We start from the raw sequence: 17,308 nt of genomic DNA, 5'->3' as shown, positions 1-17,308 counted from the left end.
TGAAAAATGAAGTTGGTGTTAGTACAAGAAAAATTTCAAACGTTAGCTATATGATACATATCTGTGGTCACTGATGGCCAAATGTTGTAACTAGAAAATCTGTTCTTTCCCTATTTGAGTCAGCAGTAACCATGTATGTTTTCTCTGGGGAATGACTGGTTGGTATTATGAGATTATATTTTGGGAGGCATGCTCTGAAATCCTGTAAAATTGCAGTCCATACTGTGTATCAAACTGGGGAAAGATTTCAATGGCTGAAGAGATTTTTTTGTCAGAGGGTTAGAAGTCACCAATATACATCAGAAGCATGCCAGCTATTTAGGAATCCTCGTCTATTACTTGAGTTCTGTTGTAAAAGTTAGTTTAATCATATGCATATTAATAAAAACTAGTATTTAAAAGCTTAATCAACTACAATTTTGTTAGTGCTACCATGTCATAAAATAGAAAAGATTGAGCAACCACCCCGAAAAACCTGATCTACTTCTTGAGGCCCTGATCACTACCATCCAATTGAAAGCCTCTGCATTCTCAATATTTTTAATGCCTTACTCTGAAATATCTTCACAGATTGAGATTCCAAAAGTTAATTCCTTGAAACTGCCATTCCATTACACCAGGATGTTCCATCGCACTGTTCGCTGCCACAGAGTAAAATAGGTTATCATCGAGAATTATATTTTCTCTATTTACATTTTCAATAATGGAAATGGACAGTAAAAGTAGGTACATATTTGCTTCTAGTAATGTAAATTTTCATTGCTTTTAAAGAAAGAAAGACAATTTATTATACTTGCATTTATTTTTAAGTAAGAATTGGCTTTTTTTGTTAGAGGAATGTGCAATTATTTTGGCCTTAAGTGAATAACAAACTAAGATTATCAACTGAATATCTCCTAGTATTTTCCATTAAAAGGGAAACACATTTCAGCCATCTACATTGTAAAATTCTAGGCTAAGCACTTCATATGACATCCTCCGATGAGACTAGAAAATGTACTCGGGGTACTTGAGTGCTATGACTACAAATTGAAACTGTGCATGATTAGTTTAAGCAACCAAAATACTGAATTTGTTGCTGTAAAATTAAATTGGCGACCTTTGAAAAGATACCCATCAGAAAAATCCAACAGAAAATTCTTTTAATATTTTTACATAATATTAAAACATGAGATGAAACTTCTACGTACATATAGTTTGAGATTTTGTGGAAATTCTACGGTGTATAAATTGAACAGTAATGGGCAAATTTAATGATGTCATTGGCTTGGTTATCTATTTATTTTTTTTAAAGTTATACATAATATATATATGATAAAGTTATTTTCAAGGGTAGGCCACTTCTTGCTGCTCATTGAGGCATATAAAACTGCATAGATCAGAGTTCAGCAAACTGGCATCTGAGCCACTTGCTGCTCTTTGACTAAATAAGTGATAAATAAAGTCTTTCATAAAATACCAAGTGTGCAGTGCTATAAAGTTTTGTGACCAAGCCCAGACATTGATTCTCAGCCTAGGTTAGTCTATTTTGAAGAAGTCGTCCATGGTAAATATGCCATTCTCTCCTACTATTCCATTCCCATTTGCTCAAATAAATTTTTAATGAAATGCCAGTGTATCTGTATCATTAAAGAAATAACAATTTACCAACATTAGCATTTCGACTCTAAAGCATTAGGCTCTCTAAAGAAATTTCAATTGTTGACATTTGCTTCCTCTAAATTGCGAATTACAGTTTACTTGCCACTAACGTAGTTTGGTCAATAAAAATAGGTATGCAAGTATTGATTATCTAGTAATCAGTAAATGTAGTGATCACATACAAGAATCACCTCTCCGAATAATTCCTAAGGCCATCCGCAGCATATCTCATCTACACAGCTTCCCAGACCACAGATAAACAGTTCATTATTTTATTTGCTTACTCTTATGAGCAAATTACGACTATATTTTTGTAGTGAGGTTGCGTTTTTATTATTGAAGGTATCCTCAATTCAACTTATGATGTACATAGCAAAACATAACACACTGGTATAAATTGTTTTTAATTTTCATTCATTGTGGTACCAAATTCATGGTACAAATAATCAAGCATCATGCTCTGAAACATAAATCAAGATGCAATTTTCTGATCAAAGCAATTCTGTGTGTTATAACAACTGCATGCTACAATCAGTTTTGCCAATCTTACAGAGAACTTACTACTTCCGGCATTCATTGCATTTCTAACATTCCCTAGGGATTGGGTTGGTGTGAGGGCTAAAGTGTTGGCCTCCCTGATTGTGGGCCTAAATAAAATCCTAGGTGTGGTGGAAATTTTTCAGATATTGCCTTATCCCTGCTTGAGCACTTATGCTTGGAAAACTGAGCCAAATTTAACGTGAGACATGGGTAATCGATTATATACAGTGGTGGAAAAAATTTAGGCAAAGCTCATTGGCATCTGAAAGCGGCCAGTTCAGGAAGTACTTGTCTTACAAAATTTTGCCCTCAAAATGCTCTCATATAATCAGGGTTTTTAAAACTATATGCCCCTAATACTGGGAAAGTAATCATATCCGTCGCATGATGACAATGCCCTAAAGTTCCAGCTACAAATTCTTCCCAGAATTCTCCAAAGTATTCTTTGCCCATGACTCACCTAGAATGGAGTTTACTCTCACCTGGACATCTGTGACCATAGCCAACATATTGAGCATTGATTGGATGCAATCATTCCGGTGATGTAGTCAGTAAAGTATTATGCTACGAATCAGAGGTTCCATAGATAAAGTCCCAGTGACAGATGACGTGATGCTGCACCCACGCTGTTAACATTTTTCTGATCTTAAAACTTCGCAACACCTATCACAAGATTCTTACAGGCTTATTTATGTTTGAAATTCAACAACTATATTTTATAATCATTTGGGTAGTTTACTATGGAGTAAATTTTAACTACCTTTCCCATTTTAGGTGAGTCTTGGGCGAAGCATACTTCGGAGAATTCGGGAAAGAATTCATTGCTGGATCTTTCGCACGTTGTCATAATGCGATGGATAATATTATTTCCCTGGTATAAGGGGCATATAGTTTTAAAATTCCTGGTTGTATGAGAGCATTATGAGGGCAAAATTTTGGAAGACAAGTAATTCCTGAACTGGCAACTTTCAGACACCAATGAGCTTTGCCTTAATTTTTTCTGCTACTGCACTATGCACTCTTTCCACTTAGATAGGTATCTATTGGAGGGAGACTTATAGATTGTGCGAGATTATGTAAATATGCATGCAATTTTTAAAATGGGCAAATAAACCAATTCATGCATACATTTTAAGGTAGTTAAATACCTAGTGAACTCCTGTTTCATATTTTATAAAAGTAGCTCCTGTTGAATTGCATCTGTACACTGATACATTTTCATAGCATGAATATGTTTCAAGCCTCAATTTCCCATTCTAATAATTTTTTTCTGCTCAAAAAACGATGTGCTTATCATCATTCCATTCTTAAAGCTTGTCTTTTTCCTCATTGTCCATATTTTATAATGGATTTAAGCATCTCCTCATGCCTTGCATAATAGTTTACACCTCTTTTTGACTCATTCAGCTATTCCCAAACCAACTTCTTCACTCTCCTGTAATTTTGTGCATCTTTGTAATATTTCACCCAACAATTCTCATTCGTGCCTAAATTTTGAATGCCTGATATGCTGGATTCTATTTAAAACGTACCCAGTGAGAAATGGGTGGTGGAATCCACGTGGAACCCACGTGGAATCCACGTTGAGTGGTGGATATTTGGTGGTGGTGGATATTGAGTGGTTGGACCCACGTGGAATCCACGTTGATTTCAAGTAGATTTGTGGTGATTATCATAAAATGTTAAACAGAATTTCTAATTTGTGGAACTTAACTCTCTGGTGACATTGCGTCATTTATCATCCTGAAACCACGCTAGTTATGTGAAAATGTATCGCACATTCTATTTTTATATAATTCGTGGAAAGGCAGCCATGAGAGCACATGAAAAATCGTAGACACATATTTAGAAGGTTTAGATATAGAGTGGTTGAGGTTTTAATGGTTTTAGGACAGCACCAACTGCTGTTTTAATTTTTCCACCAAATTTCCACGTGGGTTCCACGTTGATTCCACGACCAAAAACACGTGGTATCCACGTTAATTCTCCACGTGGGTTCCATGTGGATTCCACCACCCATTTCTCACTGGGTAGTGGTAGACCTCTAATTCAAGATCTAGACTCTAATTCAAGATCCATATCATGAACTTATTCTGGACAGTTTACCTCTGTAATTTAAAAACTAAATACATAACTTTTTCAGAAATGCTTTGTAATTTGCTAATTTTCTTCAAGTATATTTTTCTAGAAATTTCATGGCTCCCCTTTCCAAGGAACGAACAACTTCTATTCTACTCCACTGTATTATTTTCTCAAGAAAAAAGTACTACTGACCTTAGCTGTATTGTAATTGACATCCTTGTTTCAAAATAAGTTTCTTTTTAATTGATGACAACTTTTATTAAAAACCTGAAACCTCTGGCATTTGCAGGTAATAAATCAGTTATACCCATAAAATTTCAAATGGATGAGGGGTTTCTGGCACATACATTACATTTGAAGCAGTAAGCAAAGCAGGCAATTAAGCATAACAAGGAAGTGATCACCGAATTTTAGTCAGTACCAGAGATACTGTGCATTATATACATGAAGAATGGGAATTACTTTTATGGATTGAAACATTTTAATATAATTTTCTTTTAAACTATTGATACCAATAGGTCAGCCATCATGCAGACAGTTGAATAATTTTCGAAACCTGAATGGGCAACTGAGCACCTGGCTGATTTGGAGAGAGCAGCATGTACTCTGGCTAACTCACATTTTGCTCCTTCAAATTCTTGGAATGATAGTGCTTAACAATTCAAAATACCCAACAAAGTCCTGTTCCACGAATGATTGTTACTCTGAAAAGCCCAGGTAATTCATGTCACTCACTAGGTAGCTAGAAACATTAGAATAAATTCAATACTTAGTCATGAGAGGAAAAAACTACTAATGTAAAATCTACGCATGAGACCAATTTTTGAGTTCACCATTTTCTCTAGAATTCTTTTTCTTGGGTATAATTACTGAGAACTTTACTAGCTCCCTTAAATCCCCTGGCTTACTTCACTGTCAGATGTTTATTATAGTTTAATCATGGTTACCACATGAAATCAGAAAATTTCAATTAAAGGTTAGTAGATATCAATAACAAATTCCTAAGAATATTAATTCCAATGCTTACTAAATCAAAATTTATGGCTACAGTGTACAAGAAATAGGAACATGTATAAGTACATATAATTTGTTAAGTGCTTTACAAAAAATGTGCATAGTTAGAACAAGAACCCAAACTGGTTATAGACTGAAAGTCATTCAGGGTATTATTTGGGGAATTTTTTCTGACCATGTACCAATAAATATATGGAAAACAATTTCACTGAATTTGCCAAAATAGATATGTTGTTAAAAAGGTGACAATCTGTCCTAAAAATATGAAAACTGTGCACAAAGGCCACGGGAGAGAACATTTTATTTAATGAAGTGAAGGAGAAGCAAATGTTAGTCCTATAATTAGGCTCAAGGGATGCAGCAATAATAGAGCAGTCTCCATAAGCAGAGAGAAAACAGCACAATTTTTTGCGTATACAGATATGTTTACACATATTTGCTGGTGAATACTTACATTTATTCAAATCTTTTAGTTTGCTAGTGGGCAAAAATATTTCATGCCTTAAGCCTTTGTGTATGAATACAAATAGGTACCTGATATGACCAGGATTCATTGCTATACGATTGTTTAATTATACCATCAAAATTATCAAAGTACATTCATGAAATAAACTTAAGCACCATTAAAATTTTTAGGATTAAAAAATGGATTACTATTTGAAATTGCTTAGTGAAAATGTACCTATTTATTTCTCTTACTTCTAACCCTTTCACTTCAAAGGCTTTTCAAAAAAGAGGTTCTCAAAAAGACCAGAGGTTCTAGACTAGTGTTGCAAATTGCATGATATTCAATTGAGGGTTCAGGAAACAGTTAAACTTTTGTTAAGTTTCACATGAGAATAGATAATAGCCTCCGTAATGTTGCTGGGGGATGTAACTTGTGTTGATTTGGTTGCATTACAAATAGGAACAGGACCCTAACGGTCTGACCAATTAGCCAATTTACAGGCAATTAGGGCTATTTGGCTAGAATAGACCCCAAATGGTCATTTGGAAGCAAAAGGGTTAGGAAGCAAGGATGGACCTAATCTTAATACGTGTAACTTAACACATCCAAGGAAGTATGTAACAAGGCATGAAACAGTGCAACTTCAGGTAGCCTTCCTAATTGATGACATTTTTATTGCATTGCAGATATGATAAAATGTTATTAAAAAATTAACTAATGGCTGGTCAGAGGCACCTAAAAAAGGTGAAAAAAAATTTGGATAGAAAAGCAGGATCCATGTACATATAGCGACTGATCCAGCCAGAAAAACAGATTTATGTCGCATAGCATGTACTTCTATCTGATTGAATATTTTCTCGCTAAAATTTTTACTGTGACAGATTTCCAGATGTATTTGTTGCATTCATTTTCAACTTTTCACATAAGCTATTTCCTTCAAAATTATTTTTTAATCATACAAACCGAGCACTACTTTTGTCGCATGATAGATTTGAAATACATATAATAGAGGGATGTTGAATGAGATTGGTAGAAAACCCAGACAAATATGGATGGCAAATATAGGTCAATTCAACGAAAATCTCATTGATCCATGTTGATCAAGATAATAACCTTATAAAATCTATCAATGTATGTATTAGCTGGTTCATATGGTTTTTTATAAGGAATCCATCACCGTGAAAAATAGACACTTAAAAATTAAACGTGAAATTTCCTTATTCTGTGTCAACAGCAACTATTGTTTTAATTCCCAAGAACTCAAGCGTCATAAATTAATTTTCCCATGAAAATGCAGGAAAGTTACGTGCATTCAAAGAATGCTGCAAACCAAACTCAAACAATTTGTTGACAATCAGAAACATTAATTCCTTGGTCCCCAGGGCTTTGTGGTACACTTTGGGACTTAGGAGTTCATTGCTTACTGATCAAAGCTTTAGCATGGATTTATTTAACCAGAAGGTAGTTAAAATCCATAAGAAACTGAATTAAAATGGAATTAAGTTTTCCAAATGAAAAAAATTTACAAAGACATTCACTAGATATTGCATTTATTCACATGGTTACGGCACTAGAATATCTTACTTCATTATCCTGCTCTGTCACATACAAGAAAAAGAAATAACTCAGAATTGAAAAAGTTATTTGTGGATTTCAATTCATTGTTTCGAAGTCATGTAGGCAAGTGAGTGACTGAGAGAGACATGTTGGAATAATGTTTTATGCCTGAAGGTACTCTTTTTCATGGTGTACACTAAACTACAATTCAGTCTACAATATGGCATATCAGCAATGGCAGTCCTTTTGAAATGAAAAAATTTGGAATCACACATAAAAATTCTATCGAAAGAACATACATTCACAAACATTTACACTACTTACTACTTATTTATAGACATATGTTACCCAGATGTTCATCGGATGGGAAAAATTTTATGTCTATAGTGCTTAAGTGAAAGCCAACACAGATTAACTTTTAGCACAGAGTGGCTTGAGAAGCAGAGATGAATTTGGGGATAAATAAGTTAGTTACCTGAGGGTCAAGGTTTTGGTTAGATGGGGCAGCGGTAGGGTTGGCAGCAGAGGGTGGGGATGAGGAATGGTTGTTAATGTCCTCCCCCTGGGCCTGTTCAGCCTCTGTAGGAGACGGGGGCGGGAGAGGAGATGGCTCAGGAAGGGTATCCTCATAATCAGCTGGGAGCAAGAGATCCCTGTTAGTGGCTGCATAGGTGATGCTTCCGTCTGCCACCGAGTCCAAAAGCTAAAACATTAAATTTGCAGGAAGAGGTTAATTGGGTCAATTCATTGGCAGAAACAGATGTAAAATTATTTACAAAAGCATTTTTGACACAGGAAGCTCTAGTCATGTTGAATCCATTTCAAAACTATTTTTTTAACATCAAAATGGAAAGGGGCAGATTAAGGTTGTTATTCTGGGGGGCAGTTCATCACTCCCTGCAGTGCCGCCTTAGTGGTATCCAATATCTCTCAACAATAATGCACATGGGGCACTATGTTCATGGATAATTACGTTTTAGATATTCATAAAGTTTTTTAAACATTGCTTTTTAAGCTGGTGTAATATAGACTTTCACTGGAGAGCCACCTTAAAGATTACCATCTTTTGCCTTTTTCTAGATGTTGGGAATGGCCTCCCTTCTTCCCCCCAGCATTCCTCCTTAATCCACCTCTGATAATGGAAAATAACAACATAGATTTGAACTTACTACAACTTCAAATCATCTGCATTGATAATCTTGGATTATCTTTACCATGCATCATTAGTTGAAGTCACCAAAGTTTTCTTAGGAGGGTTTTTGGCTTTGACAAATACTTTCACTTTGTAAGCATTTGCATGGCTTATAGTAACCTTTGTAAAAAAATTATCCAGTGAATCTGGATCATCAGTCTATCAAGTTAAAGAAAATGGGTCATGATTTCAAAAAAGTTATAAACTTGTGATTTTATTTGTGTTTTGAACTGGATAACAACAACTCTCTTTTCCAGAACTCATCATCAATAATAAAAACTTTCTATAGGCTATTATGTAATAGGTGCCTCTAATAGTTTGAAAAGAGTAGGTATGGGGAGTTATTCTCTCCTTTTGGGATCCAATGTTTTGGATAAATGCTATCTTTGGCATCAGCAACTGAGTATATAGCCAGAGGGGTAGCAAGAGGGAGGGTCTGGGGGTACGGACCCCCAAAATATAATAGCACACTAACTTTGAATCACAAAAGAAAACCAAATATTGAAACTCCTTTATGCCACTGAGCATAGCAATGGCCATTCATTGTGGGTGATGCCAAAGTAGGCCTCAATAATTTCCAAGCATTAGATAACAAAGCCAAAGAATAACCCCCATACTGTCACTAGGTTCACAAATTTAATAATTTACAAACTACTTTCACCTTGATGTAAAATGTTTATACAGCACATCATATAATGTATTCAAATGTTTCACACATCACTAACACATGCAAAAACTAGATCTTAAACCACTAATTTAGCTAAAATTTTCTTTGGTGACCAATCTAAATGCAGTGCAAAAGGTTTTCTTCAAGGACACACAACACCATTCAAATTGCCAATACACATACTTGGCTACAAGAAGAAATAAGTAGTATTTAAAATTCTATTATTTGGTGCAGTTTATATCACATAAGTTATACCTAAAGACTTAAAAAAGGTATTCTTATTATATAAATTTATGTATTCACATTTTATTTGATTATAAGTATGGAGAGCCTTTCATCCAACCCCGCCCTTGCTGATCATCATTATTAAAAGAAGGTTGGCAATGTAATTAATGTGCCAGTGTCTGAATGAACACTTCAAAGTTTTCTGGTTAGAATATAAGGAAAAATATTGATTAAATGTTTATAATGATAGCTGATATGGATGAAAAATAGTAACATCCTTTTATAATTTGTTGCTTAGCAATGGCATACATACTTGGCTATGGGCTTGGGGCAATACCCAATATGGACTCAACTCAGCATTTGAGATTTGTTTCACTTGTATGGCATAGTACTAAAATTTAGGGGCCAATGCAATAAGCAATAAGTTCCACGTGTTAAGGGGCCAGTTCACAACTTTCAGGGGTGCCTGGATGGTATGCGACAGCACAGAACATAGCATAACTTGCATTCAGGAAAAACAACTCTTCAGTAATTAAAAGACATGAAATTCCTACATATTGTATGTTGAACTGGAGAAATAACAAACTGCAGTTGGGGCACTACATTTATGATTACCTTTTTGGTATTTTCTGACAAATAATGGATTACAGTGAAGAGAGAGCACAGTCTCCCACTCTTAAATTCACCCTTGTTAATCCATTGCAGTATGCCACTGCTGTGAAGGGAGTTATAATACCTAATAACACGTTCTCTGATAGCTATTCATTGACTACCTGCATGATCGTTACTTCCACAAATTATGCATTAGGAGAGCCTTCAGATAGTGAAATATTTTAAGTTTATTTGTGAAAAAATATTAAAATTGTTTTCTAATAATTAGCATAAATATATAGCCCCTGATTCTTAGTATAGGTGATCAATTGTTCATGAAATAGATCGCCCTGAATGAAATTTTGTAAAATATTGTTAAAAGTCATAAAATAGTCATATTTCTTACAGAGTATGATAGAAAAGAAATTCCCCAATATTGTTGAATACCTTGGCATCTTCAGATGGGGTGTCTTCATCATCTCCAACAGGCATTGGCACCTCTCTGAGTGTTGCATAGTCACCATCATCTTCTGGCACAGCACCTTCACAATCTTCACCAGAAAAATCTTCTGAGTCAGACAGCAATGGGTTTCGTCTTCGCCCTATTCGTGATCGAGAGCCATTCTGCTCTCCAACCAAATCTGGCCCATTTCCAGTTCCTTTTAACTTACCTCGTCCCACAGCCAAAGCAGTTTTTGGGACTTTGGAGAGGACTTTGAGTTTCCTATAAAGTAAAATGAATATGTTATACAATTAATTAAAAATATTTTCCATTTCACTTATGCACAACTTCACATTTCTTTGGCAAAGTTAGATTCTATATCTTTAAATTCTAGCCTATGTCTAGCTTAAAAACTTGCTGTTATAACTCCAACCTCATAGAAATATTTTAAATAAGTCAATGCAAGCACATATAATTATAGATTTATTAATGGATGGACTAACTATGAGATGATTTATTTTTCTAGATTTCAGCTTAAACCTATTTATTGTAAGACCTTGTGAAGTCATGTAGCATGTACAAGAAGTATTTCAAAATATTCTTAAAAATGAATTAAAATGTCAAAATATCCTTTAAAAAATAAATATGAAGGAGATAAAAATATCAGGTTAACGTATGAAGAGTATTTGTATAACTGAAAGCTAATGCTGTAACAACATGTTATTCTGATAATGTTTACCATTTCTATTAATTTACACTTGGAGGCTCTTACATGCAGGAGATACATTGATTTCCAACGTTACCAACGTGGTTTAGGGAACAAAACTTGCTGCAATTCCTGACATTTTTAAGCTGAAAACTGCAATTGCATTCTCATTATATGTCATTCGAAATAAACTTTCTCACTTATTAGCATGAGTACTACCTGAAAAAATAACTGCAGGTTGGCATAACAAGGTGTCTTGATGTAGTACAATACAAGCAATGGTTACAGGAGCAGCTATAATTACCACATTAATTATCATCACTGAGTTAGGGAAGGCTATAAAATACATTTAATATATACACTGGTATGTCTGAACACATAAAGGTATGCATTGGGAAACAAAATGATATAACCATAATGGGATATAAAACTTTGCTACTTCTGTCTAACACTGAAAGGGAAAATAATGCTTTTGATGTAAAACGCTGTTACAAATCAGATTTTAAAAGCTATAAGTGGAAGGTTTGACATTTAGGTACTACTGTTCATATCATAATGATTGACAATATCTGCACACAAATTATGTAGGTACTTACACAGCTTATTGAAAATCTCTAGGAAAATTTTTAAGTTGTACCATTTTCGCTCGTACTTCGTTAAAAATGCTTTTTTCCTCTAAAATTCTCCGGAAGAAGGTACACATATGCACACTGATACCAAGCCAAATGATAGAAAAATAGCTGAAGAGCCTGACTAATGAACTTATCCATTTCCCATTTACTAATTAAAAAAATGCAAATCAAAACAAGGTCTAAATAACAAAAATACATGTACAACAAATAAAAGCAACACAGTCCACTTCTCAACTATGACGTCACCTAAGAATGGCTAGAGTTAAAATCATAACTTGAAGCCATGTCTAAGTTTACCATAGATATACTAGAAACCACAGTAGAAAAGTACCCAAGAAATTACAAGAATCAAAGTTGGTTTTCACCTGGTAAAAAGTCTCTTTAAAGAATGATGTTGCAGTTTCTCTTTTAATCTGCTAAGGAAAAAATTTAAAGCAAAATGAGCTAGAGTTCATACATGTAAGCATGAACACAAAAATCATGGCAGTCTTAATTATCATGGGAGGGCGGTAATTCATCTGAAAAGGTTTACAAAGATTTGCACCTAATATTAAAATTCATGAAAAAAATGACAACATTCACCAAAAATAAAAAAATAGATCAAAATGAAATTCAATAACAAAACCACAAATAACCATATGAATTACAAAGACAAAGAGCAGAAAAAATATTTGATTGATAAGAAAGTTGAATCTACTTTCGAGAAGAGTAGCACATTTTAGACAGTAGTGGGTCTCCTTACTAATGCTAATACATATATATTTCAAAATTGGAAGAAAATGTATGACAGTATATTCAAAATCAAACATACAAATGCATGAGTAATCTAGTGACCTCTCAAATCCGTTTATAATAATTTGGAGAGTATACAGGGCCAGTCCCAGATATTTAAGGGTAGGTGATATTATGGTGCCTCATGTCAGGGCTGAAATACAACCAAAGCTGGAAAATGGATCAAAGTTACCATCCCTTCCCAAACAGAAAAAAATTGTAATTAAGGCATCAGACATAGGTTTAGGTATTCTTGGCTTATCCATTTGCTAATTATCTACAGGAAAGGGCAAATTTAGCAATTTTTGTGGAGTCTACAAGTGCAGAGTGCATAAGATAAATCTCTGTCTTTAATGACAATTTTTCTGTGCCATTATTGTCTTTGGCAATTACCTTTTGCAATATCCTTTATGGCTGAGTAGGCACTATGACTTCATTTAAAGAGTGGCCCTGTACTTGCATCACACACAGGTGAATGAAATTTTAATGTAATATTCAGAATACCTCACAGCAAAACCTATGAGTTTGACACTGGTGATGGTTAGAAACAATAATATTGACTCACCTAGCCCCACTTCCGTTGCTTCCTGTATTCAGAGAATCATCAAAGGTGACTTTCAACTTTGTCCCTCCAGAGGATGAAGAGTTTTTGCGATGGAGCCATGTCAGTCTTTCAGAATCGGGGGAAGGCTTTGGTGAGACGGTACGCAGAACCGTCTGCTGGGGCCTTAACCAATACACCTGCTCTCCGTCGTCATCATCATCGAGGAGGTCTCCATCACCCATCCCTCCGCCCGAGTCCTCTCCATCTTCCCCTGGGGATATGCCCTTACGCTGCCTCTGACGTTGCTGCTGCTGTTCCAGAATCGTCCTCTGCACGACTCCCATGATGGCTTTCCTTGGTGTGGTCTCAGACACGGCATATGCACGGCCATTGCCGACAACAAGCAATGGCACTCCAGCTGAAGAATCTGACCCACTGCTTCCACAGTGTGGACGTCTATTGTGACGCCGTGAAGCAAGTTCAACATCTGTGAGGAGCTGAACCGATCGAGGGGAGGCCCTGACAGTTGCCCTTGCCACAGTCACACGAACCTGCGAAAAAGAAGTTGGCAGCATATATGCAAAAGCTCTCTTCTGTAATGTAAAAACGGACCTGTGCCAATGAAGTACAATTAAAAGGGTAAAGTTCCACTCAAGGAAACAGCTCCAATCTCTTCAGTAGCTAACTCAAAATAAACATCGACTTTGATGGTGAAACCAGCAAAGACTAGAAGCTAAAGCTAGAACTTAGAGCACTTGGACATTCACCATGGACATAATTAAAAGAAATAACTGCGGACTAGCCAGTGACGTACCTTTATGAATTCATTTTCAAGTGCACAAAAATGCGAAAATTCCAAAGAAAAATCATTAGAATGCGTAGCTACGGTCGAGCAAATGATTGGAATTATCATAAATATGCATAGGGGTGACTGCATAGGTATTAGTCCTAAGCTGTTTCGTTGAGTAAGACCGTTTCGCTCACCTTGAAGGCCCATCGCCTCTTGGCCGTAAGGATGAGCCACGCAAGCAGCCAGAGCAGCAGGTGCATGACGGCCGCGATGGAGCCGGCGAGCACCGCTCCGTCCAGACTGCCCCGGTAGACGAGCGCGGCATCGTGCAGCAACGGCGCCTCGCACACCCCCAGCGAGATGAGCACGCAGAGCGCGGCGCAGTGCGAGAAGTAGCCCCAACCGCCGCCGCCACCTCCCGCACCCTCCCCAAGGCTCCCAGGCACTGTGATCAGCCTGCCGCGCTCCCTTTGGCGACCCAGGAAGGAGCGTAGGCGACACAAGCCGTACAAGTAGAGCACCAGGCTGGAGGCCAGCACCAGCGCACCCGACAGGACGAACAGCGCCAGCGTGACCAGAGGGTTCAAGAGGAAGGGACCGTTGTTACCGCTCCCCGCTCCGCCCGCAGACCTTCCCTCCGACCCCCTGCCATGCAGACTGGAGAAGAAGGAGAGCAGGAAGCTCTGCGAGTCCGCCCCGGCCGCCACTGCGTCGTTTCCGAAGCTTCCGTCGGCGGCCCTGACCACTTGCACTTTGTAGAGGACCGAGATGGAAGCGAAGGAGAGCAGGGCGTAGATGGCGTTGGCCGCCAGCTGCACGGACAGTAGCGACGCGAGCGGCTTGCTGGTGCGCCAGAAGACGGAAGGGTAGCGCACGGCGTAGGCGGTGAGGGCGAGGGCGTAGTTGAGGAACTCGGTGGAGATGGGGCCGCTGCCCCACCAGACCGCCCCGCCGTCCCACAGGTCGCCGTCGTCATCAGGGGAGGGCATGGGGGATGGGGCGGTGACGGCAGAGGCGGAGGGGGGAGGCAGCGAAGGGAAGGAGGTGGTGCTGGAAGTGGTGGTCAGCGTGGTGGTGGTTGGTGGCAGCGTGGTGGTGGTCGTCATTTGCAAGACGCTGGAGGCCGTCCCGTTGAGGATGACCTCGTCGAGGGAGAGGGGCGTGGGCAGGGAAGGAGGCAGGGGCGTGGATGAGTTGAAGGTCGAGGAGAGGAAGTTGAGGAGCACAAGGCGGTCGCGGTGGATGCCCAGGAAGTCCAGATCCGTCCGCCAGATGGCATCTGCAAAGAAAGAATGAAAGCAGTGTAGGGTTACATAGAGTATTTATTAAGGACTCGCCAATGATACTCATGCCCATTAATTATATGAGGCGATTTTGTCGGTTTTTCGAGCCCTCCTCCACGTTGATAAGAAATCGTGAGGCATGGCTTGCCCCGTCCCCCCTATCCTCTCGGATGATTTTTCAAAATGCTTAATTTTTAGTATGAGTACGCTTGGTTGCATTGTAATTGTATAAAGGACATAATTTGACTGACAATTTACAATGAAGTCTGGTCCTTAGGGCTAGTTATACACCAATGAGAACCCAAGATAAAACTTTCAGGGCTACAACCGCCGGAGCCGGGACCCAGTAATAAAACTGATACGCCCGCGCTCCCTGGGAGGGGTTTGGAAAGGAAGGAAAAAGGTAAGAGGCGCCTCCGCGATAGGAGCCCGACGACGCCTCTGGGTAGGGATAGGGTTGGAAGGGACGGACGGGGAACACCCTCGCCGCTATAGAAGCGACCAGGGCCCACTACTAGCGAAACCTGGCTCAGCCATTAATGTGCATACGATTTTGGAGAATTTTCCTATAAATAAGAAAAACCCATTAATGAAATCATTGGAGGCTAGTTATCCAGTACTCTAGAATCACAGTAAGTGTAGCGCTTCACGGTGCGAAATCGTGGACACAGAGGAAGGAGGACGAGAAAAGACAGGAGGCGCAGCGGCCATGCACTCGAGCATGAATCATTAGACCAATTCAGACGACAGAACTTAATTTTTCCAATTCCGACAGCGTGGGACAGTGGGGGGGGGGGGGAAGGCCCTTTCGGCCCCCTTTATACAAGCCCCTGATGTAGACATACCTTGACCGGTAGAAAGCCAAAAATAAAACACCCAATTATTATTATAGTATTCTACCGATTAAGGTAGGAGTGAATTCCATGAATAAGAATTCCATGGAGTATTCAAGAAGTGATCTGGAAGCCTCCCTTTCCTTCCAGCACTGCCGTCTTTAATTCACTGTAAGGCCTACCCCCTTTCAATCTATCTAAAAATCCTATTCTTTTCCTTCCCTCCCTCGTTTCCCCAACATTCTACCCTTTAACACCATTTTCAACATCCTCTCCCCGCTAAGTACTCCCTCCATCCATACCTTCTGTCTCCTCCGTATCTCATCTAAAAGATGCCTCTCCTCGCCAACCATATCCAGCACTTCGTCGTTCCTTTTCTTCTCCGTCCATTTCACCCTCTCCCTTCTTCTCCATACCCACATCTCGAATGCCTCCAATCTTCTCTCGTCTTCTTTCCTCAATGTCCACGTTTCCGCACCGTAGAGAGCTACACTCCAGATCAAACTCTTCACCAACCTTTTCTTTAAACTCTTACATAACGATCCTCTCAGAAGCTCCATCCTGTTCACGAACGCCTCCTTTAATAGATATGATGAAACCTCACGGCCACGAGAGCACGTGAAACCCTTCCTCAGAAATATTTGCTAAGGGGTTTATTAACTGGTGCAATCGATTGCACTCTTTCTTGCTTCCACCGAATCCTCTGGTCGACTCATCCCTCTTCATTCCCAGTCTCTCCCTTTCACGGAGAATCACATTAGGAATCGCTTTCCCTGTCGGGGTTGCGAGCGCCAGGGATTTAGGGTGCAGGGCAGGTCTTCCGGAAGTGGACGCCAGACCTTGCCAGCACACCCCCGCACCCTACAAGATTGCCCTATCGCATCTCACACCCCAATCGGATCCTTTCCCTATCCCACCCCTAACCGAACTATCAGGTCCTGCCTTTTCACCTCCACCCTAAAATACTCTTAGCTCTCGATTCCTCACCACCTTGGCAGTTGATCCTGAAGCAGCCTGTTCTAGTCCCTTTCCGAGGGATTCTCCATTATTCAATTGGATTAGAAGGCATCGGTAGCGAAGCGAGAGGGGAGACCTTCCACTGGTGTGATGTACTCTTCCTTTCATGAACATGGCAACAAAAAGTATCAGCCAAGAACCGAAGCTGTAGGCAATAATGGAATCCTTTTAGTATACTCTTAGTTTCATGAAGATGGAAACAAACAGCACCGAGCATGGAGAATAAGAAGAGAAGTATGAATTCTCATATCGTCGGAACATCCATCGTCCAAGAAATTTAAATGGAAATAAGAAAGAAAATTAAAAAGTTATATTAATGAACCCAATATTCCA

General features: G+C 38.7%; 1 protein-coding gene across 3 annotated transcripts in view; it reads right to left on the bottom strand.

Moving 5' to 3' along the window:
* The window catches only part of LOC124155554 (protein tincar), an 803,451-nt gene that overhangs the window by 3,966 nt on the left and 782,177 nt on the right, over positions 1-17,308 (bottom strand). Inside the window, exons 9-13 of one of the 3 annotated variants that reach the window (XR_006864202.1) lie at positions 14,037-15,121; positions 13,074-13,603; positions 10,405-10,681; positions 7,758-7,985; positions 553-641 (exon numbers count right to left, since the gene is read on the bottom strand). Coding sequence is in view for 2 of the 3 variants with exons in the window: in XM_046529476.1 (XP_046385432.1) it covers positions 7,758-7,985; positions 10,405-10,681; positions 13,074-13,603; positions 14,037-15,121 (2,120 nt within the window). In the remaining variant the exon portion in view is untranslated. The remainder of the gene's footprint in view (positions 1-552; positions 642-7,757; positions 7,986-10,404; positions 10,682-13,073; positions 13,604-14,036; positions 15,122-17,308) is intronic. The other 2 variants (XM_046529476.1, XM_046529477.1) reach the window with 2 other exon arrangements.

Source organism: Ischnura elegans, chromosome 3, assembly GCF_921293095.1.
Source record: "Ischnura elegans chromosome 3, ioIscEleg1.1, whole genome shotgun sequence".
Lineage (NCBI taxonomy): Eukaryota > Metazoa > Arthropoda > Insecta > Odonata > Coenagrionidae > Ischnura > Ischnura elegans.
Note: the sequence above shows the minus strand (reverse complement) of the source record. Positions and strands in the feature narration are given on the sequence as shown.